General features: G+C 45.0%; 1 protein-coding gene across 8 annotated transcripts in view; it reads right to left on the bottom strand.

Annotated features, from left to right (window-relative positions):
• Positions 1-23322, bottom strand: part of GOLGA1 (golgin A1) — a 37217-nt gene extending 13895 nt beyond the window's left edge. For 2 of the 8 annotated variants that reach the window (XM_081180273.1, XM_081180271.1), the window contains exons 1-13: positions 23169-23322; positions 19061-19331; positions 18226-18316; positions 17130-17204; positions 15829-15926; positions 14862-14894; positions 13166-13294; positions 12338-12507; positions 10934-11045; positions 9860-9955; positions 9352-9477; positions 7507-7602; positions 3911-4006 (exon numbers count right to left, since the gene is read on the bottom strand). In XM_081180273.1, coding sequence (XP_081036399.1) covers positions 3911-4006; positions 7507-7602; positions 9352-9477; positions 9860-9955; positions 10934-11045; positions 12338-12507; positions 13166-13294; positions 14862-14894; positions 15829-15926; positions 17130-17204; positions 18226-18316; positions 19061-19195 — 1257 coding nt within the window. In that variant the 5' untranslated portion in view covers positions 19196-19331; positions 23169-23322. Of the gene's footprint in view, positions 1-3910; positions 4007-7506; positions 7603-9351; positions 9478-9859; positions 9956-10933; positions 11046-12337; positions 12508-13165; positions 13295-14861; positions 14895-15828; positions 15927-17129; positions 17205-18225; positions 18317-19060; positions 19332-22456; positions 22563-23168 lie in introns of those variants that run through there. The other 6 variants (XM_081180275.1, XM_081180274.1, XM_081180277.1 and 3 more) reach the window with 4 other exon arrangements.
• Positions 23323-23887: the final 565 nt, after the last annotated feature.

Here is a 23887-nt window from a genome sequence, read left to right on the forward strand (position 1 = left end):
GATAAACCAAGACTACAAGATATTCACATTAATCCTGGCTAAAAGCCTAAAAATCTTCTTATGCAAACTTATCATCCTGGACCAAGCAGGTTTTGCCCCTAGTCGCAACATAACAAACCCCATTAGGAAACTACTGAATCTGACAGAACACAGCAAAACGATCAAACTCCTACTGACATCCCTAGACATGTCCCTAGACATCCTTAAAGCCTTTGATTGCTTAGAATGGAAATAGCTATTAGCAGTATTAACTAACATGAAATTTGGCCCCAACTTCCTACAAACCCTCAAACAAATGTACTCCTAAACCTCAGCAAAATGCAGAATTAACAATATGGACTCCAATACTATAGCAATCTAAAGAGGCACTAAAGTAGGACACCCACTGTCTCCCTTCCTATTCATCCTGGTCCTGGAAACCCTAGCAATCCTACTGCGAGCCCCAGATACCAAGCGTATGGAAATAAAAGGTAAAACCTACAAACTAAGGCTCTTAGCAAACAACCTGATGGTCATAACACCAGACCCCATAAACACAGCAACCACCCTAAGTAAAGAACTCAACACATTCACAATGGTGTTGGCCCTACAAGTAAACTTTGCAAAATCTGAGGCTATGTGCTTCAACACTACCACCTCCCACCCACATACCCAAAAGGAATTCACCAACATTAAAGATAAAATTATGCTGCATCAAATTCAGGTACCTAGGGGTTCAAATAACCAAAGACCTCAACAAACTATACCTCTACAATTACAAGCAGCTGTGGCGACAAATCAACAGAGAATTGAGGAAATGGAACAACACCAGTTTCACCCTCTCAGACAAAATAGCAATGATCAAAATCAGGGGTCAGCAACATTTTTCAGCCGTGGGCCAGTCCACCGTCCCTCAGACCATGTGGTGGGCCGGACTGTATTTTGAAAAACAAAATAAAACAAATTCCTATGCCCCACAAATAACCCAGAGATGCATTTTAAATAAAAGTACACCATCTATTCATGTAAAAACACCAGGCAGGACCCACAAATAACCCAGAGATGCATTTTAAATAAAAGGACGCATTTTACTCATGTAAAAATATGCTGATTCCCGGACTGTCCATGGGCCGGATTGAGAAGGCGATTGGGCACCATCCGGCCCCCGGGTCTTAGGTTGCCTACCCCTGATCAAAATCATCACCTTCCCAAAACTAACCTATTTATTCCAAACCCTCCCAACCTCGATTCCCCCAACCCAACTTCAGAAGTGGCAGAAAAAACTACACTTGTTTATTTTCTCACACAAATAGCCAAGAATAAGCCCCAAATACCTGCACCTCCCCTCCTCAGGAGGAGGATGGGGAATCCCCAACACAGAATCAAATTACATCGCCAACCATGTATGCCACATAATCCTGCATATTCTAGAAGACAAGACAAAAAAATGGGTTCACTTGGAGAGAGACTCAATCAAAAACATCCTTGCAACAGCATACCCATTTCTCTAAAACAAACTAGGCAGATTATCCCCATCCGCACTAACCTACTATTCCAACATGCAGCACAAAACATCCAGATAAAATCTTGGCAAGCCAAAGGCCTACACTGTTTAAAAGACTTCTACAAAAACAACAAACCCATACCAACACAAGAAATACAAGACAAACTAGGAGACACCCAAATACCTTGGCTAACACACCACCAATTACATGCCCTCTTAAACAACCCAGCAGTTAAATAAGCAGCCACTAGGCCCTTGACCACCTTCGAAAACCTTCTCCCAACAGCCGAGGGAAATGGCAAAGGGATGGTATCCACAATATACAAAATACTGGTCCAAAATCCCACAACCCCTCTTGATGCAATCAAAGAACAATGGGAGTTCAACATAGACTATGAAATTAACCTCACCCAATGGACTAGAAAGTGGTCTAAATTTCCCTTTAAGTCCATATCAGCCAAAAGAAGGGAACTCACTCTGAAACTCACCTACAGGTGGTACTTAACACCATGGAAACTAGTGCTGATACACCCAGGAACCTCACCAAGATGTTGAAGAAGCTGCACCTCCACAGGCACATACCTCCACATGTGGTGGGAATGCCCTAAAATCCAACCCTTCTGGACAGCAGTCCTACAAGAGATATGCAAAATAACTAAACAGGTATTAGAACTCACCCAAGAACTGACCCTACTCAACATCTTCCAAGATCATAATGTCCACTCACATTATACAGTGGTGCCTCGCAAGACGAAAGTAATCCGTTCCGCGAGTCTCTTCGTCTTGCGGTTTTTTTGTCTTGCGAAGCACGGCTATTAGCGGCTTAGCAGCTATTAGCGGCTTAGCGGCTATTAGCGGCTATTAACGGCTTAGCGGCTTTAAGAAAAAGGAAACAAACTCGCAAGAACTCGCAAGACGTTTCGTCTTGCGAAGCAAGCCCGTAGGGAAATTCGTCTTGCGGAACGACTCAAAAAACGGAAAACTCTTTCGTCTAGTGAGTTTTTCATCTTGCAAGGCATTCGTCTTGCGGGGCACCACTGTACAGAACTTATAACCTGCCAGAAGCCTCATAGCCAGACACTGGAGAACCTGTCAGGAAGTAAACATGGGCCAATAGTATCAAATTGTATGGGAAACAGCCTTACTAGAAAAGCGATCCAAAAAACTGAAACTGACACGGGGACAAATAGAAGAGGACGTCTTCACCCCAGTATGGCTCCCCTTTATCACATACACAGCCCAATGAGACAATGACAAGAATCAACTGATAGCATATGAATCAATCTGGCTTATCTGACCCAACAAACCCTCCCCTCCCCATAAATGCCAACAAACCCCACTGCAGACAACCATAGACAACCAACCACACCCTGCCCCCAATACTACTCACTACCAAGGAAATGTAATAAACAAATAGAAAGAGAACCTACCCAGTTGACACTGACACAAACCCCCACACAAACACTATACAAAATAATATAAGCCTCACCACCCTACCCCTCCTCTCCCCCATCTTTTTCCCCAACCTTATACTGTACTCAACACAAATGTCTCACAACAAATGTAACTGGTTTGTAAGAAAGACCTGTACAACCTGAAAAAAAGAAGAATGCATGTACTTTTGTAAAGCAAGAAAATCTTTAAATAAAAAAATAAGGGAGACACCTGACTTACTAGAAGTATGTGTGAAAAGTCCCTAAGAGACTCAAGCTCAACTTGAGTCAACAGTGAGATGCAGCAGGAAAAAAATCGAATGGTATTCTAGGCTGCATCAACAGAAGTATAGTGTCCAGGTCAAGGGAAGTCATAGTACTGCTCTATTTTGTCTGGGTCAGACCACACCTGAAGTGCTGTGTCCAGTTTTTGTGTACCATAATTTAAGAAGGATATTGACAAACTGGAACGTGTGTAGAGGAGGGTGACCAAGATGATCAAAGGTTTGGAAACCAAGCCTTATGAGGAATGGTTGAAGAAGTTGGGTATATTTATCGTGGCTAAGAGGAGACCGAGAGGTGATATGATAGACATCTTCAAATATCTAAAGGGCTGTCACATGGAAGACAGAGCAAACTTGTTTTCTCCTGCTCTGGAATGCAGGATCTGAACCAATGGATTCGATAAAGGAGTTTCCAACTAAACATCAGGAAGAACTTTCTGATAGTAAGAGCTGTTCAGCAGTAGAACGAACTCCTTTGGAAAGTGGTGGATTCTTCTTCCTTGGAGGTTTTAAAGCAAAGGATGGACAGTCATCTGTCATGGATGCTTTGGTTGAGATTCTTGCTTTGCAAGAGGTTGGAGTAGATGACCATCTGGATCCCTTCTAACTCTACAATTCTATGATTCTATGCACACACCACCCCAGCCAGCCAGCCTCCCAATTTGGGGAAGAGGAAAGAGATATAGACTAGCTGACGTGATGGCCCCTACCTGTGGTGAACTACTTTCCTGGAGGCTCTGCACAAGCTCCTCTCTTACGCTTAGGCACACCTGCCTTTCAGCCAACTGGCAGTTCAGTTTGTCAATCTAGGAGGCAACAGACAGGACCAATGACCCAAAGCCAGGAGAACTGCAGGGTGCAGCTTTCACTGGCTGTACCATGAAGGAGCCCACGTTTGAATGTTGTGTGTCTCTCTCCCTCCACCAAGGACCACAACAGAATATAGGGCCAGCAGTGCTGCTACAGTGGGACTTTGGGGTGGAGGTCCAAGCCCTCACTCAGCAGCACAAACAGGAGGGGCCCCCAAATCTAGAGGGGCCACATTTTGAAGCAGGCGAAGTAATGTTTATTATGACCTAAACAACCCTCTCCCCTCACCCCCCATAAAACCACAACCAATTTAAAATTACGTAGAGATATAAAGATAGATATAAAAATAAATAAAACGCCCGATGCCTTCATTATACACTTTTAGGCACCAGGCAACAACGTTCCTGTTTAACCAGGCCTTTGGTTGATTTGACTGACATCATATGCCCTTTTAAAAAGTGTTGGGGGTGTTATTGGATTGTTGTTGTTTTTATTTTGATTATATATTTTATGGTTTTATATTCTGATTTTATTTTGTAAACCGCCCTAAGACCTGCAGGTATAGGGCGGTATATGAAGAAGAAAGAGAAGAAGAAGCAGGAGAAGAAGAGGAGAGATGGGAAGTGCCCTATACAGAGTCAGACCATTGGCCCATCTAGTTCAGTACTGTCTACCCTGATTGGCTCTCCAGGGTTTCAGGAAGAGTGTTTCTTCCTGCCCTACCTGGAGGATGGTGGGGATTGGACCACCTGCGACCTTCCGCATGCAAGGCAGGTACTCTACCACAAAGCTAAGGCCTTTCCCTTGAAAATAAAGAAGGTTCTAGTCCTCACAGTTCTGTATAAATGGCTGAATTAAATAACAAGCTAAGTCAACCAACTTCAGCATTATCTGCACTGACTGCAGCAGTTCTCAAGGCAGTGGTGTTGCAAAGAGGCGTGGGGGCAGGCGGACCGCCCCGGGTACCATCCTGAAGGGGGGCAACATTCAGCGCTCCCCCATGACTCCCAAGCCTAAAGCTAGCAGCAAAGCAGGGGTGCTTTGCTGCCGCTTTGCCACTCACTGTAGGCTTGGGAGTCGTGGACAGGTGGAGGGTGCCAAATGTCACCCCCCGTTTGGCACCAGGACCTTGCGAGTAGATGTGCACGCACGGGAAATGACACCGGAAAGGCTCCTCTCGGTGCAGTTGGGTGAATGAGCGTGAAGCTACAGCATCTCCCAGAAGGGAAGGAGCGAGAGGAGGCACGTGCGAGAGAGGGGGAACACTCCCTTTGCTTCCTCCAGCGACTGATTGCAGGACGAGAAGAGGGGGGAGGTGCCCCCACGTCTGGTAAGCCACAAGCGAAAGGGCTCGAAATGGAATGCAGCGGCAGGTGTGGGTTGGCTTGCTATTGGATAAGTAGTTTTCTCCCGCACGTGGGAGTCCTCAGCATGAAGTTATGAATGGCGCCAGGAAGCTGCACGGTGCGAGGGGTGGGGTGAGATGGCGGGATGAACTGGGGTGAAGGCAGCACCCAGCTCCGTCTCACTGGGGTCTCCTGGTCTGTTTCGTTAAAAAAGGAAAGCACTCACTTTAAGAAACTGAGTATCCATCTGTCCCTAGTCCTAGATAATCCTTGGGACGGGAAGGTATTTCTTGCCATTGAGAGCTGCCGCCACCGCTGCCTTCTCTGTCTGCTACTCAAGGTGCCAACCGGCCAGCAATTATTTTCAGCTGGTGGGGTTCCAGGCAGCCCCACCCGGAGGAAGGGGCACACATTCCTGGCACTAACCAGCTCATTCCATTTACCTCCGCAGCAGCTGGGGCATAAGGCGGCTGCTCCAAACAGGAGTGAGCAGGTAGTGCGAAAAGAGCAGCAAAGCAGCACTACTTTCTATAATGATAATATCTACAACAGCTTCCCTACAGTCTCCTGTCCCCAACTCGCTGGTGCCGAATGAGCCTCGGTTCTCCTCCCACCATTGATCTGAGCGGATTGCATCCTATGGCTTCCATTTCCAGCCAATTTACGTGGGAGACAGTCCCAATCCACGCAGGGTTTACTTCAGAATAAACACGCTTGGGCTCAGGCCATAAGTATTTATACTAAGGGCTTTACGCACGAGTAACCCACCCTCTCCCATACTCAAACCCTTCTTAGGGGGAAGTCCCATTCAAATGACCACAACCACAATCCCAAGCCTCTTTCCAAGGAAGGAAACCCCACTGCGTTCAGGCCAATAATAATAATAACAACTTTTGAGTAACCACGTCTGGTTCAAAGTCCTGATTTCTTGTTTTAGCATGAGGGTTTCAAGCGTACTTAAGATATGGAATGTGGCTGCAAGCAGCCTTGCTAGGGAGTAACCCTCGCCATGCTCAGTGAGGGAGGAAACATGCATAGGATCCCACTGCGAGGACGCTTGCTAGCCGAGCTGGATAGGGCTTACTTCCGAGTTAGCACACTTGGGGCTGCACCCTCTCAGGTCCAGAACTGGCCCAACCCAATTCAATGGAAGCCCTCAATTTCTGAATTTTGTGGGGAATGCCGGGGGCGGGGGATGATTTGGGGATGGCGGCTGGGCTGCTTTCAAGGTCGACTCCTTACTCAGGAGTAAGTTCCTTAGACATCCATTTTACTTGATGTGAGTGATCTACAGGAGCACGTCCCTTGAGTCAGCTAGCAAGCGCCATCCTATATGTTCACTCAGAAGTAAGTCCAACTGCGTCCAATGGGCCTTATTGTCAGGGGTGTAGGCAGGGCTAGGAAGGGGGGCTGGAGCAGGGGGTGGACTGCCATAGGTATCATTGCTGACTCCCAAGCCTCCCAAGTCTACATGGAGCCATCAATGTGGGGAGGGGGGGGTGACACAAAAAATTCTGCATCGGGTACCACCTGACCTTGCTACACCTCTGTCTCAAGGATTTAAGGACTGGGGCTTTCCCAGCCTTAACTGGAGATATTGGGGACTGAACTGGGGACCCTCAGTTGCACTCCTATTGAGCTACAGCCCATCCTTTAGGGGTGATTATGTGAGGGATCGCTCAAAAGATGTGATTCCTGCCATCACAAGCAGTCCAAAGTGGTACAGCCCAGGGCACACAGCATTTTGTACCTTTCCTGAACATGTGCTTCACTCACACCTTCCTCCTTAAACCAAGTCCTATATCAGAAATATTTATTATTATTTTTATTAAACAGGTGCTGTGGCCTGGAAAGGCTGCCACATGCCCTGAAAACCATCTCCTCCATATATATAAAAGGTTGGTTGCAGATACTCAGCAGCCAAGGAAAAGCACTCAGCACATGCTCAGAGAAACTCTATTCTTACTACATCACACGTTCCAGGGCAGAGCAATGGTCCTGAAAACCATGAGAAGAGAGCCCCTCCAAACTGTGTACCTGGCTTGACCAAGCCAAGAGGAATCCCCCACCCCAGAAAGTATGAGAAGGCTGTAATTCACCAACCACTAAGCACCATCCCAGGCTTCAGAAAGCAATCCTGCCCTGTGTACCTGAGTCTCCAGAAGACTTAAACTCTCTGCATGGCTTGCCCGTGCAGCTGAAAGCTGCTGCCTGGCCTCCTCCAGTCTCTGTTCCAGAGCACTTTTCTAGAAAGGGGAGAAAATGCAATGACTACTAATATTATTGTTACTCTGGCTTTTATGTGTTGATGTCTCACAACTTGGTGGCCCTCCAAGCAGTCAACAAAATACAATGGAAAAAAGAACACACAAAAATGCAAATAAATTAATAAAAGTGCAGAGCAACCATGCAAACGAAACAGAGAATCATTAAGCAAGAGTTTTCTACATGGCATCATTAAAAGTCTGCAGCCAAAACTGTAATAGAATTGGAAAATGCTGCAGAAAAGTAGGGAAAGGGCCGTAGCCTAGTGGCAGAGCATCTGCCTTGCAAAACGTCCCAGGTTCAATCCCAAATTGTATCTCCAGCTAGGGCTGGGAAATACTCCTGCTGGAAATCCTGGAAAGCCTCTGTCAGTCAGTGTAGACAGCACTGAGCCAGATGGATCAACAGTCTCACTCAAAAAGAGGCAGGTTCTTGTGCTCCTAGAAGTCAAGTAGGCAGCTATGTGAGGGAAGAACTGTGCAGCAGGAACTGTCCTGTCTTCCTGGCCTTGATGCTGTCACCAGACCTGCCCCTGGTTCTGAGTGACGTGGGCGGGGAAAGCTTCAAGGAAGGGTCTACTCTTTACGAAGGGCAAAACAAGCAGAACCTCCATTGACACTGGCTGTAAGTTGAAGAACTGCAACCTGAATAACTTGTGCTTGAGCTTGTTTGCTTCCTCCTCCTTCCCATTCATTTTTTCGCATGTGCAGTCTCTTTTTTTGATTGTGAGCCTTGAGGGCAGAGCCTGTCTTAGTACTGACTTTTCTAAAGGGCGGGTGCAAAGACTGCAAAGAAATAAAACAGTGGTAGAGAACCTTGGGCCCTCCAGAGTGGTCAACTATAATGCCCATCAACCCCAGCCGGTGGCTGTGGATGATGGGAGTTGTAGTTCAGAAAATGCCTAGAGAGCCTAAGGTTTCCCACTCTTGGACATAAAACAAAAATCTGGTCTAATGCCAGCCAAACTTCTTACTGTATTTAGTATTCCTGGGTGGCATGTAAATACTCACTACTTACTCAAGGGAAAAATTAGGGCCATGCCAAACCTAAACCCAGTGAGGACAATGATATTGCTAAGCTGAATTCACATCTGATTGATGTTTTAAGACCCATCAGAATGGGCAGCCCCGCCCTTTCAGTTACCCATTTGCGAGAAGACCATGCTCTACATCCAGAATGAACTGAGCCCATGCTATCAAAATCCTAAAGGCAGGCTCTGACCAGAAAGCATCATTAGCCCATGATGCAGCAGGAAGGATCTAAAAGATCCATCCTTCATTACTGATTTTCAGGTGGTGAGTGTTGTTGCTTGTTCAGTGGAAGGGGAGTTGTATCAGTAGGCTCAGGGGAACATCAACAAAATCTTTAGCAGAGGGAACACTAAGGGGGAGAAAAACAAACCCCTCAAAACAGTCCAGTGAATACTGAGCAAGATCGGTGAGCATAGAATACTGGTTGACAGCAGTAGGTGGAAGGGAGTACTGTAGAGGAGGGCACAGCTGGCTGAGACACTACAAAGGAGCACTCCACACCGCCAACATCTGTGGCCAGTTCCACTTGTCTCTACAAACAGCATTTTACTGGAAGTGTGAAAGCTTAGCAGCTTCCACAAGGCCGGTACCCAGCCCTAAAGAACATCTTCATGGATGATGAAACAATGGACTGCATGAAAAGATTTGATGGCCTCAGCACAGCACTATTGCAACCCCTTCTAAATGCCCCACATTTACCTCCCTGAGCAGCTCCTGGACATGCTCGTCACCAGAGAGATTCCCTTCAAAGTGCTTCTCCAGGATGGTCACTTTCTCCTGCAAGTGGCTCACAAGTTGGCTTTTCTCCTCCACCTCAACAATCATCTGTCGAGAGACATACGTTTGCTCTGCAATGAATTCTAAATAAACATGGGCACATTGAAGCGGGCATACCCATCGATGTAGGAGAGGCTGCGCATTTGCAACCAGGCACTGAGCAGGGAGAAGAACCAGTCTCCCACTTTTATGCAATTTCTTATGGGCATATTTACTAAGACCTTTCATCACAGGAGCCATAGGAGGTACTGATTCGTGCACCCATGGGCACCAGGTTGCTGACCCCACAACCTCTGCACATCAATTCCAGTTTTTCTGGTTGCTGAAATATCTGTATCATCACATAGCATTCTCTTCTTCATTGCAGAAATGCCCAAACCCTGGGGGTCTGCTTACCCCGTTTCTCAGTGTGATAACATCCAGGCCATACCTTTTGCTTATTCTGTTCATACTCCTGTTTCAGAGAGTCGTGTTCTCGCTGAAGTGCTTCCAATCGCTTTTCACAACTGGCGGCAGACACTTGAGCCTAAAATATATGCTTTATTAGTTATTGGGTTTTCCCACTTTCCCATCAAATGGAGCTCAAGAAGATTAACAATGATAATGTGGAGGAAAAAACAATTAGAGCAGCCATGCAAAGAAAAAGCAAAGAAACACAAGAACAAAGAAAAAAGTTATTGAAATAAAAAACAATTTCAATGGGTTGTACACAACTTTAGTCCTACTCAAGGGTGGGCCAACTGAAATTAAAGGACACAGCTAACTTAGAGACATTAGTTTCAATAGGCCTACTCTAAGTAGAGTTTAGTTGGACACCTACTGAATTCCCCCCTTAAAAGTTATAAACCACTTGATTGCTTAAAGAAAACAACTCTCAAAGTGGTATACAAAGAGAATTAAACAATAAAATATCAATAATGAAGTTAAGAACAGTGTTTAAAAACATTTTAAAGATAATTAAAATTAACAATAAGCTAAAAAACAAATTAAAACACATATAAACAGTCTATGTATAAGTGTAGTTTGCTGAACAAAAATGTTTTTAGTAGGTGCCCTCCCTGCTGCTGAAATAGGAGATGCTCCAATCAGCATTGGCATTCTGCTGGCTCCTGAAAACACACCTGCTTGAGCAAGACTTCTCCTGAATTGAACTTGTGATTTTATTGTTTTCACCGTCTTTTCACTGTTTTATTTGCTATGTTTTTAATTGTTTGTTTTAATGTAGTTCCAATGCATGTTGTAAACTGCTTTGAGATTTCCCCCCCTTAAAAATATAAAATGGTATAGAAATGATATAACAACAACAACAACAGTACTACTAACAACAACAACAACAGGACTACTACCGGAACTAATGATAATGTAAATTAAATAATAAAAAATATTATTTAATTTCTCTACTATCTTTCAATTCATTCAAAGGGAAAAGGAAGGCTTTTAAGCACACTCTCTGCTTGCAAGAGAGGCATCTCCCACAAGAGAGGCAAGAGAATCTCCCACTTACATTTTGTAGATCTACTGACAGTTGCTGAATGTACACTTGGAGCTCCTGGCTCCGCTGCTCTAAGGTTGTGATCTTGCTTTCTGCATTCTCCTCTGCATCAATGAGCTCATCCCTGTGAGGGGAGGAAATGAAAGGAGGAAGAGAAATTTAACTTGAAGGCCAGAGATCAGGGATAGCCAACACAGTGCCCTCCATATATTGTTATGACTCCAACTTCAATCAGCCCAGCCAAGAGGGCCAGTGGTCAGGAACAAAGGATTTGGGAAGTCCAAGAATATCTGGACGGCCATAGGTTCCCTGAGCAAGAAGTTCAATTCTCTGTGTTAGGTCTAAGCTGAGATAATGGTTTCATATCCAAGCACAGGAAGCTTTATTTCATTTGCTCTGAAATGGTGCCCCCATGACCTGTCTTATGGAGATGGCAGTGGTTTTAGGTCTGCCCCTTAGAGCAGGCGTGAGAAACCTGGGCCTGCCAACTTCCATCAGCCCCATCGTTTTGATGATATTGTTTGGTTTTCTATTGTACACTGCTTAGAAATCTTTAAAACATCAAGCACTTTAGAAATGTTTTTTTAAAATTGTTCATTAAACTGTTTTCAAGATACAGATTAAAAAATGAAACAAACAATACCGATGCAAAGAGTGAGCCATTAACATAACAGGCTTAAGACAGCTCAGTAACAATGCAAACTCATCAGCTTATGTTTATATTTCTTCTACAGGGTTTCAAGGTAAAGAGGTAACGCAAAAGGTCCATAGTCTAGAGTAGTACTCTGATGTGGTGGACCAGCTATTTTTTCCCTCCCAACATCCCAGATTCTGGTGCCATATTTGGTCCCGGAAGCATCCCATCCAACCTGGGCTGTGATGGGGCTGCCACTGGCCAGCAGCCAACGGCTTGTGGACTGGCACCAGTCCTTTTGAGGTAGCACTGGTCTAGAATATATGAAGGGCAAGGAGAAAACATTATCATTTACACTGGCATATCTTAAAATCATCACATAAAGATTCTGCCTTTCCTAAAAGAAGCTCAAGGTGGCGCACATGCTTCTTCTTCCCACTGTATCCTCACAACCCTGTGAGGTAGGTGAGGCTGAGAGTGACAGACTGGCCCACTGAACTTCAGGGCCAAATGGGGTTTGATCCCTGGTTTTCCAGGCTGTAGTCCAACACTCTAACTATAACACCATGAGGGCTCAGTAAACGCTACCCATATTTTCTCAAATGGGTCTTTCACCTACTATCCCCAGCGGCCCTGAGTTTTTGTGTTTTCTCTAAAAGGGCACATTGCCAAACTCGTGCAGCCAAGAGGAGATGCTTTTAAATAAATAAGAATTTACAGGCACACAAAGCCTGTCCAGGACAAGACACCAGAGGGTCTAAACAGAACATCCTTTTCCCAACCTCTCTGCTTCCAGCTCTGCATGCTGCTTTCGTAGTTGCTGTAACTCTGCTGCCTGGCGGGAGGACAAAGTGCGAAAGGTCTGCAGCTCCTCTTGAGTGCGCTGCAGCTCTTGTGTGGAGGACCCCAATTCCTGCTCCATCTGGGCCAGTGACTCTTCCTTCTTCAAAAGCTGCATGTTTTAAAGAAAACAAACAACAAAACCACATATCAATCAGCTAGCTCTCAGAGGCAGAGGGAACTTCTCAGTACAGTGCTACCTTGGAATATGGCAGGAGTGGCCAGTTTAATGCCATCCAGAGGTAGTTGCACTGTAATTCCCACCATGCCTGACCTCTGAGCCTTGCTTGCTGGGGCTGGTGGGAGTTGTAGGATGGCTTCCTATGCCCCTGTGTCTTAAGGGAAGGACTATAGATCAGTGGGAAAGCATTTGTTGTGCATGCAGAAGGTCCCATGTTCAATCCTTGACATCTCCAGGACAGGCTGATAATGTCTCCTGCCTAAAACCCAGGAGAGCTGCTGATGGTAAGTGTAGACAATACTGAGCTAAACAGGACAAGCTTCTGATATTCCTGCTTTGAGATTGCCCATATACTCCCCTTTGATTCCCACGGTGAAAAAGAGGTAGAACATAAATGTAGTAAATAAACTAAAGGGTGAAGGCAGAGCCCAATAAACCCAAGGGTAGATAAGAGAAAAAGAGGAAGGCCAGCTGGGGAGCGGGGGCGGTCAGTGGAATATAAAGGCAAGGGCTTCCTGGATTATGTCCCAGAGGTCTAGGCTGGGTCTAGCTGCCCTACCCCAAATGGGCCTCCCTTGGGATCACTCACCATGTGCTTGACTTTAGCCAGCTCCTGCTGCTGGAAGCCCTCCAACTCATCAATCTCATCCCTTTTCTGGAAAAGGTTCAAGCTCTGCTCTTTCATCTCTTGTAGCTGTGCCGAAAGGAGCTTCTTCTCCTGTTGAGCAGCCAACACATAGAAAAGAAGATTAGGGGGATTTCCCAGCTTCAGTGTAAAAACCAATTAAGATCTGAAAAGGGGGAGATTGTCCAGTGTTCTGCTTGGTGGGAGGAAGGCCCATCTGCAAAGGCCCTATATATCAAAAAGTACTCACAACAAGGATTTTGGGGTGGGTCTTGATGTTCATATGCAATCTAGCTAAGGTCTGTCACAAAAATTATCTCTATTCTGTGTAAAGAAAACTGAAAGAGCAACAACAAATGCTACAAAGTACACAATAAAACCATGTATACAAATTACTAATATTTATAGAAAAAAGTTCTCACCCAGGACCTAAACAACCCACAAATTGCCCCAGAAATCTCACAATGAAGAGCTTTTCTGGGACCCACTAGCACCACCCTAGTTTCTCAGGTGAGGCTTTATGAACAGACACCCAGTCTGATGGAGCTTCTTCTGTGTCACATCCAGCACTCAGATCAGTTGTACTGCACACACACCAGTTCCAGGTGACAGGAGGTTTGGCTTGGTTAGTTTCCCAGGGGTCCCCTCAAGGATGGCAAACAGAACACCCCTCCACTCAACTGGAGGCTGCATCCAGCCTCCAGTTATTTTCAATGGGTTTATTCTGATTAGAACTTAGTTGGATGCAACCCTTGGGAACGAGAGACCCTTAAAGCCACATCCCTTGAAGCAGAAAATGAAGCAGCAGCTTTGGGAGTTCTCTTGCTCAGGGGTAAGGATAAACTGAGAGGTACTGCCAGGTGTAAGTTGGGGTGTCGCAGGCTGACCTTGTTTTCAAGGCATCTGGGCATTGCCACACTCTCTATTGTCGAGGGGCGTTACAAGCAGAATAGTCTCTGTCTTTCATTCAGCAGGGACAGCATTTAAAAGTTTGACAATTGTACCTAAGTATTCAGAATATTCTTCTAGTCTGGTAATTATTCTACTGTTTGTTTGCGATTAGCTACCCCTGAGTAGTATAGGTGCTCAAGTAACTAGAAGTCTTTTTTGTTCAAGATTCTAGGCCTCAAGAATATAGAGAAAAATCTGGAAGCCTTTTACAAGCTTCTCTTATTCAAGTGTTCTAGGGAATGGTTTTCTGCTTCTCTTTCAAGGATCACAATAATATTTCTCTAGCCCAGCAGAGGGAAACCCATGGCCCTCCAGATGTTGGCAAACTACAACTCCTATCACCCCCTGTCACCAGACATGCTGGTTGAGGCTGAGAGGAGTTGGAAGCCAAACATCCGGCGGGGGGGAGGCAGTTTCCCACCTTCCTGCCTCATGGAGAGAGAATTTACATCATTCTGCTGGTAACCCAGCAAGACCACATAATGCTTTTGCTATCAAGAAATGTCTATAGGATTCAACAGTCTAGACTGTCATGGAAGACTGAGGGACATGAGGCACCGAGACTAAGCTGCTTATGATGTCTGCAGCACAACTGGGAACTAAATTTGAAGTCTACTTGAGAAGGGGAGGAAGAGAAGATTACAGCCTCCAAAAATGAGATCCTGTCTGTTTGCACATTTTAGGGCCCAGCTCTAAGTAAGCTACTTGCCTTTTCAAGGTGTGACAGCTTCTCCCTCCATTCCTGGGAAGGAAGAAAAGGACAGGTCAACATTTGCATGCCAGAGGGGCTATAATGAGGGAGAAGCTGGCAACAAACCAGGGAGCAGAAAAGTTCGGAGCCTACACCATCTGTCCTGCACAGTTCAAAGGAGCAACAGCAACTGGTGCTGTTATTGCATCACAGAGAGGCTCCCTTCCTTAAAGGGACAGTCTCAGAGAGAAGGAGCATGACTGTTTGTTATTTTATATGATTTATGCTGTGTTTGTAATGTTTTACTGTGTTTTATTATGTTACTGTTATTTATTGTTTGTAAGTCACTTTGGGATTCATTTCAATGAAAAGCAGCACAGAAATACAATCAATCAATCTTCAGTGATGGCTCCTCACTTGTGGAAAGCTCTCCCCACAGGGAGGCTCACCTGGCACCATCATTACATATCTTTAGGCACCAGACAAAAACAGTCCAGAAGACCGTTCGAGTTCTGCAATGTTCAAAAGCCAGCAAAAGGCTGACTGCAGGTTCAATGGAGAAAACTGAAAAACATGCAGCAGAATTCATTCGACTTCCAAGGCGTGTTTGAAAATGGAAGCAATTACTTCCAGGTTTTCAGTTTTCGAAAACCAAAACGTTCAGCTTCTGAGACACTCAAAAACTGAGGTACCACTGTAATTGTAAGTGGCTCTGAGTTGCCAGGGCAAAAAAAGTTACTAATAAATTTAACAAATAATAACCATCTTGAGAGACTATTTCTGGAAGAGTAGGAATGGGAGGGGAAAGTGCCCCCTCGATGTTTGTTGGGACTACAAACCCCATCATTCCCTGCAATGACCGTGCTAAGCCTGAAAAAAGTGAGGACTTGGCAGAGTGGGGTTGTCCAGGAAGGCTTGTCCCTCTCCTCACCCATCTCAGAACTTCTAGGAGCATGGCAACAAAGGCTTCATGAGCCTGACTGACCTGGTCCTTCTTCTCCAGAGCCAAGACCGTGCCTTCTGCCATCTTGGCCGTGCTGGCTTGATGAGCCTCATTCTGCTCTTGGAGCTTCTTCACAAAGGCTGCGGGTGACAACACATGAGCCGGAGAAACACCTGGGTGCTGCTGTGCCCAAGGCCCAGACTCATTCCATCTTAGGAGTGCAAGTTACTGCCTAACAGTGAGCCAAGGCTACTCCAAACCTGCCTGCTCTGACTGGCAGTAGGTCCCCAAGTCCCTCAGCAAAGTGTTAATTGCTAATGACTGCTACCTGAAATCAGTAGTGGCTGGTGCCCAATGGGGTTGGTAGGGCAGAAGGCAGGGAGTCCAATGGTAGGTGGAGGCACAGCCAGTGACAGGTGGAGCTAACCAATTCTAGTTTTGTCCTCTCCCCCCTCCCTGCAGAGTTCTACAAGGGCAACACTGAGATTAAGGAGCAGCGAGCTGACAGGCAGTGCCATCCCCTGGACTGTTGTGAGTCAGAAAACAGGCAGGCAGATATTGGCTGTGGGTAGACTGAGGTTAGTGGGGCAGTCCCACTACTGCCTGAAATTGTTTTAACTGGAGATTTTTGGGGCAGGGGTGGGGGGAAATCACACCAGGAACTTCCATATGGAAAGCATGTGTTCCGGCACTGCCCCTTGGTACTGCCCCATCAGCAGAACATTACTCCACAGAATGAGGTAACTCTTCGACAGGACCCAAGCTGGGGTTTGGGGCGAATGCTCCCCCTGCTTATTCAAAAACCTCTGAACCTTGCACAGGTCCTTCAGAAGCTGCAGACAGCAGCTGAGAACTTTGTATGAGAGATGCCTATGTTTTGTATGTATTATACTTCTCAGAATAAAGAACCATTCAGTTCTCTGCTCATTTCACTTTCTCTTCTTTCAGTGTCCCAGCTACACTTCAGGCAGCACTATACTGAGCAATATTAAGTTCTGACTCTCTCCTAGGCCCAAATCTCACCCCTCATCTGCTTTCCCACAAATGAGGAAGTAAATAAGGGGCCTGCTCAAGTGTATGCCAAACCACAGCTTACCATTTCAAGAATGAGATTCAGGCTCACACGCTGCCTCCTCCCCTCAGGATTTTGCTAGTGATAAACCTGTTTCGAACAGCCAGACTAAAGTCCATGCTGGCCTACAAACTGTGCTTTCATCCTCATTTGCAAGCAAGCAAGCACAAATAATAATTTTCTTGGCTGGCTCAAGTTCAAAAAACAGTTTTACTTCCTGAGGCTTCTAAGCCCTTTTTTAAAGGGAAATGGAAAGAAGATGGGTACGTACAATCCTGATGGGTCTCTAATGCGTTCTCAAGCTTCTCCTTAATCTTCTGCAAGTTTCGGACCTGCTCGGCGTAATCTTGGGGGAAGGAGGCAGCAGCACCAACCAGAGATGGGCAGACAGGAGGGGAAAAACCGGGAGGAGGGGAGGAAAAAAACCTGGTGAGTGAAGAGGAATAATGATTTCCTTTGTTTGAAAATCATTTCTGTTAAGGAAGGTGAGGCAAACGGCCACACCTCAACACCAGGCAAAACAAAATACTGCTACTGCACATGAAGTATGAAGAAGAGGTACAGACAGAAGGAATTTTGCTAGGAACAGAGAATCAAACATTGCTGAAAGGGCAGGGCAAGTTACCAAGACCAGCAGAGTGGCTCCAGCAGGCCATTCCTTTCTTGGTAGCCCATAGTATAGTTGCACAGAGTATGTGTAAACCAAGACCTTGATGCTTTATAAAATCACACATACACTATCCACGCTGGCTCAAAGAATGGAAGCAGTTTTATCATCATATGTTAGAAGAGCAATGGTCATTTTTTACTCCTATCCAAGTGCAGACAGTGGAAGGATTAATGGAGTCTTACAGCAGTGGACTACAGAAGTGTAATTAAAAACAGGAATGGCTTTTTTTTGGCAGGGTGGCCGTGCTGCCCACTCTAGCAATGGATAAAGGACATTTTTCAGCTTGAGGGCTGCATTCCTTTGTAGACAACCTTTGTGAGGGGTGGGGAGACATGCCAGTGGTGGGCAGGGCTAGAAGCAAAAGTGGGGGAAAGCAATGGATGTGACTCTTTTGTATAGCAGGTTACTTTTTGGCCATGTAAATATCAGAGGGTCTCTGCAAATACATAAATCCCTTTCCACCCTCTATTTACACAAGCAAGAGGCATGATCACATCCAAGGACACATTTGGGCTATGCTAGAGGACAGTGTGGAGCAGGCCATTGAGAGGCATGGCCTGGACAGAGTCTAGAAGGCCTAGAGGGCTACTTTGGGCTCACCCTGTACTTTGAACAGGTATGACTTCCGAATGTTGTCTATACAACAGGGAGCACCTGTGTTCTTAAGCTAACCCCTCACCCCCAACATGGCACCTACCAGACAGCTTGACTTCCAGCTTCCGGATTTGTTCATTCCTCCGGAAGAGCTGAGACGAGAGGTCCTCCCTGGAGCTGCTTCCATCTGAGGGCTTAGTGAATTAAGAGATATATAGTAGGGATACTCACTTTTAAAAATTCAAAAATGAACAGTCCAACACACTTGTCCATTTCAGCAACAGCAACAAAAAAGAGCCTGCCCACGGGGAGCAGGGGGAGAGATGAGAGGAGAATGGCACTTTGCTGCAGTTTTTACATCATGCTACAGTTTTTAAAGCATTGGCAGTGTTTTGTCCCTTCCACTAGCAAAATTGGTGCTCTCAATTCTTCTCTTATGATTAGATAATGTCACACTAGCTGGATAGGCTCATTCCTCTCAACTCAGCATTGGTCTTCCTCCATCTTTATGAGGTGCTAGTGAATTTTGCCTTTATATGCTAAATTGCATAGAAGTTGTCATACTGGCTGCTTGATACCCTTGCCAACACAGAAGTGAACCCCACACTGCTCACCAGTCAACATCACTCACTTGTCAGAGTTACATCAGGTGACTGACAGGTGAACATACTGCTTTATTGAAAATTTGGTGTGATAATGAAGTGCTGGATTCAGCCCACACTATCAGTGCTACCACCTGGTGCACTTCCCCCATTTCTTCTCCTGGACAAAAGGAATTGGTACTACGACATTCAAGAGGACCAAACCACACCAGAGAAAGATTCATAACATTTTTAGGTTTGCTTTTGTATTCTGTAGACTTCAACATAAAATTGAGCAAATCAACAAATAGTTGTTTTAAAAAAACTAGATAGCAAAACGTAGCATTTGGCACTTACAAAGTCATCCCCGGAATCTGCTCCTACAGATGTGATGGACTCTTTGCTGACCGATCTGGGCATTCTAGCCACCCCTCCTGGCCGCGGAGAAGTAGCTGCCTCTTCTGCAATCTTCTTCTTTAGTTTTGCAAACATCTTCAACAGCCAGACAGGCCCTCAAAGGCAGGATCACCGCAGTTCAGACAGTCAAGGCACAAACACACAGCAGTCTGTGCCTGATTTATCTTCCATCCAATCAGTTCCTCTCCCTCAAGGGGCTCATTGCCCAGTGCTGTTTCAAAATTAAGGGGGTGCATTTATAATGACCAAATCTGACAATACAGTTCAGTAACAATACAGTTCAGGGGGTGCATTTGTAATGACCAAATCTGACAATACAGTTCAGGCAATCTGCAAGAATTAGCTCAAGATCAAAATCTATGTTTGGAACAATTTTGAACTCCTTGAATTCTAAACCTACATTGCTCTCCAACTCTCTTCTGTCCACCCCACCCCAACCTCAATGCAAGCCAAAGTACTGGAACAGATACAATACTAGTCAAATCTAAAAACAAAATCGTAACTATTGTTTTTTGAAGCTACTGTCACTGGGAACCACATTTGCATTCAGGTTTCAGACCTTTTAACAGTCTTCAATTCCTTCATCTTTTTCTTAAAACCAATACAAAAGATTCTGAGCCATGTTTTACAATATTTACAAGTATCCCAATAAAAATAAACTCCATAAGGCTTTAAAATTGACTGTAAAATTTAAACCACAAGATGTGCCCTTGATTGATGGGCTCAAGCTGTCAAGACAGAATGAGACACAACACTAAAACATCATTAGAAATTTCGGCCCATACCAATACTTGGCTCTTCTGATTTTGTTGGCTTCAAGTATGTTGGAAGTCACAGGGACCCGTGACATGCGCCATAAGCAAGAGGCAGAACACAGGTTGCAACATCAAAGCAGGGCCCCCAATGCAAGATAAAAAAAACTCAAGAAGAGGTCTCACTGAAGCCACATGAAGGGGAATTACCATCTCCTGGCTCGGCCTCTCTGTCTACCTAACACCATCTCCCTGAGCAACCATGAATTATTCACTGGATTTCCTGACAGCCCTGCAGGAGCTATAGGACACCTGACACCACCTGTCCAACATGCTGACCTTGAAAGTACTTCATGAACATTGCAGGCTGATTTGTGATAGTAACTTCAGCTTCCCCACATATTTAACTCTGCCTCTCACTACCAAATCTCATGATGACACCCTCAAACTTGAACCAAAAGGATGACTTACAGGATCCACTCTGAACCAGCACTTAGCAAGAGGTGCCATAGCTTGTGTGCCCAGAAATCACTATCGCCAACCAGGAAACACTCTTCTCTAGTTCTAGAAGCAGGTGGGATGGTGGAAGCAAATGACTAATTGCAGGCAATGTTAATTAATTATGCCTAAACTTTTTAGCTTTTCTAATGCAATTTCTAAGATAATGTTTGAAAAGCATTTTTAACTTACACATGCCTGTTATTTACATATAGTTGAGAACATAGCCAGAGGCCCTCTTTATTTATACATTCTGGCTCCGAGAGACCATATTTGGCCCCCGGTATGATGCTCTTTGAATTTCTTGCCATATTCAGTTTCCCACCAACTCACATTAGACTACAGTAATGTCAATGCACTCCCCACCATCACCTGTTACTGAAGGGGTGGGGAAAGTCAAATTTGGCCTGTGGGATCATTTTAAGACAAGCGATGCTCATGCTATATATCAGGCACACAGATCTGTTATCTCCAGTGTAAGCACTAAGTGCTAAGACAGGAGATAAGGGATCTCTTATCACTGATCCTACTGCTAAGCACTACAGTAATTATTACTGTATTTACCCCTTATCAGTTGCTTATTGCAGTAGAGGCAAACCCCCTTAGGAGCAGCTACGATGAGCTGTGCTTCTGTCTTATATTCTTCCTACAGAAAAGACTGTCTGGGACTGGGCATATGAGACATCTTTTGACAATCTTTCAGACACAACTCAATGTGCTGGTGTTAGTTTAAAATTCTAACACAGCTACCTTAATGATTATTTTCTCCTATATATGGACCTGTCCAGACACTAAGGTAATATTAAGAAGACTTTCTTTGGATTCCACTTGTTAGAAGTGAGCTGGGCTGTGACCCAAAAAGGCCTTTTCAGCTGTGGCAATTCAACGTCCTTTCAGTGACAGGTGGAGACTTTTAGGTTTCTTTAAAACAAAGCTTTAAACTGGCTTTTAAAAACCTGGTTTGGTACTGGTGCTCTGCTCTACTCCATACTTTATCGTAACTACTGTTTTGTTAACCTGGTGCTGTCTAGATGTGCTGGGCTACAACTCCTTCAGACCACACCAGCACAGCCATGCTGTATGGAAATAGCAGTCCAAAACATCTGGAGGGCACCAGATTGGCAAAGGCTGCTTTTCTGCCTTATTCACTGTCCTTAAACTACCATTAGTTATTTTGGGGGCCTTTGGGTAGAAGACAGCAAGAAGAGAAAGCTTAAAAATAAAACCAACCATCTCACGAAGCAGTGAGCATGAGTCAATACACACATTTGAAGCTGCTTTAAGCATCTTAAATAAATTTGATTCTTGCCTTCCAAAATTTGCATAACATTATCTTTAACCATTTTACCTTTGAATAGCAAACCCCTCATTGTTTACATTGCTACTATAATACCCATGTTCAATGCAACCAGATCCACATTGCAATCCTGCCCCACCTGTATTCCAGGGGGCTTATGCACTAGCAAGTACTCTCAGGTCTTGCTAGCAAGTTTCCCATAATGGGCATCTGGCTGGCCACTATGAAAACAGAATGCTGGTCTAGATGCGTCTTTTGAGGTCTGACCCTAAAAGGCTCTTCTTGTGCTATAAGTACGGTACATTTAGGATTGCAAAGGGCATTATGGTATGGATGTTTCGGCCAGGAAAGATTATGTCTGAAATTCCCACTTGGTCACAAACCTCAGTGGATAACCTTTGGACCAGCTTTGTTGTGTGAGCAAAATATGGAGGCATGGAAAGACTTGATGTCCCTGCTCTTGAATAAAGCACAATAAAAAAACATCAAGTAGGTGATTCCAAATATAGTTTTATTACTGGATCAGAGCTTCTGAGGCATGCCAGGTGTTTTCCTTTTTCTGCAGTGCCCAAACAATGTTGCTAGCATCAAAATGCTAGCGTGTATCCCATCACTCACCCCATAATTAAATCTGGATTTATTCTTTTCAGGGGAAATTACAAAACACACGTTACCAATACCCTGTTTGTAAATTAAGCCCCATCTAGAAGGACTCAAGGTTAACACTAACAATAATGATACAAAAGTCACAACATAAAAAAGGAAAACAAAAAGTCACTGGAGTCATACCTTTATTTGGGTCAACTAAAATGCTGCAAAACAGTGGTGTGGTTTTGAGTTACATAGAAGTCTTCTTCACACTTACTGTACAAAATCAGGCTTTGGTGGGGCAAGGCTTGGAAAGAGGGAAAATGAGAAGTAGGTATTTCCCTCCCCTCATTACTGTGAAAGCCAATGAAGAGCGGCAAGACCCAGGTTCAAATCTCTGTTAAAGCCATTAAAGCTCACTGGGTTACCCTGGGTCAATCACTATCTCTCAGCCTGAAATGCTGTGAGGATAAAACGCGAAGGAGAAGTGTGCACACCACCTTGACCTCCTTGGAGAAAAAGTGGGACGTAAGTGTAAGAATAATTCATAAATAAATAATGAATAACGATGCCTGAATCTTCCCCTCTTCCCTCCTCGAACCCTTTTCCTTTTACATGCCGCCTGAAGAACAGCGTTGGGGAACCCGAACACTTTCTCGCATCTTTTTCTTGGTCCTTTTATAGGCAATAAATATGGTAAATGAGCGGGGAAGACGGAGGCTCTTAACAGCCGCGCCAAACCTTCCCTATTTTCCGTATTTACCGTCTCACCTCTCTTTCCAACACTACTATACCCTCCAGAAAGCAAAACAGAAACCCACCCCCAACGACCGCAATACACTGACATTTCACGCACCCTTTAAAGTTCAAGGAAAAGAAAAGGCGGAACATAAAACCCTTTCTCTTAACTCACCGGCTGGTTCCTGACAGAACGGACGCCTCAACCACTCAGCCGGACCCGGAAACACGGTCACCACCGGCTGGCGGAAGTGACGTGGAAGAAAGGGACTAGAGATGCGTGCGCAGAGAGAGGTGCTGTTTGTTTGTTTGTGTGTGTGTAAAAGTGTGTAGCGAAGGAGACGATATAAAGTTGGAGGGCGTGACCACTTCGGAGGCGTGGCTAAAAAAGAGCCCCCACCCCTCGCGTGACTGAAAAAGGGCGGATGTGAAAAAATGGAGGCGGTACTTGCGTCACACGTCGCGCCCCTCCCACTTTCGCCTCAGGACGACGTTCGAGGAGGCGGGACAGAGCGGGAGGCAGGCGCTCAAAGGACGCTCATCATGCATTTAAAGCACACGCTTAACTCTCACCCCGCAAAGTATTCTGGGAACTGTGGTTTGCCCTCACAGACCTACAATTCCAATAGCACCCTTAGCAAACTACTGTTCCCAATAAAGGTGATTTAAATGGGAGGCGTGTATGCAGGCTGTACAGAAAATGAAAGAAACACCATTTTGTTCTTTTCTTTGCTGTTATATAAAAAATATTTTTCCTTTTTAATAAAGAGGTAGCTGCCTACACTTAAGTAAACTCGCTTCAAGTCTCTGCCAAAGCACACTGTGACTTTTTTTAATTGCTGTCCTTTGCTTTGTGAGGAAAGTGCTGATTTGTTTTTGTGAAAGGGCTAATAA

This window comes from Podarcis bocagei (genome assembly GCF_964188305.1).
Source record: "Podarcis bocagei genome assembly, chromosome: Z".
Taxonomy (NCBI): domain Eukaryota; kingdom Metazoa; phylum Chordata; class Lepidosauria; order Squamata; family Lacertidae; genus Podarcis; species Podarcis bocagei.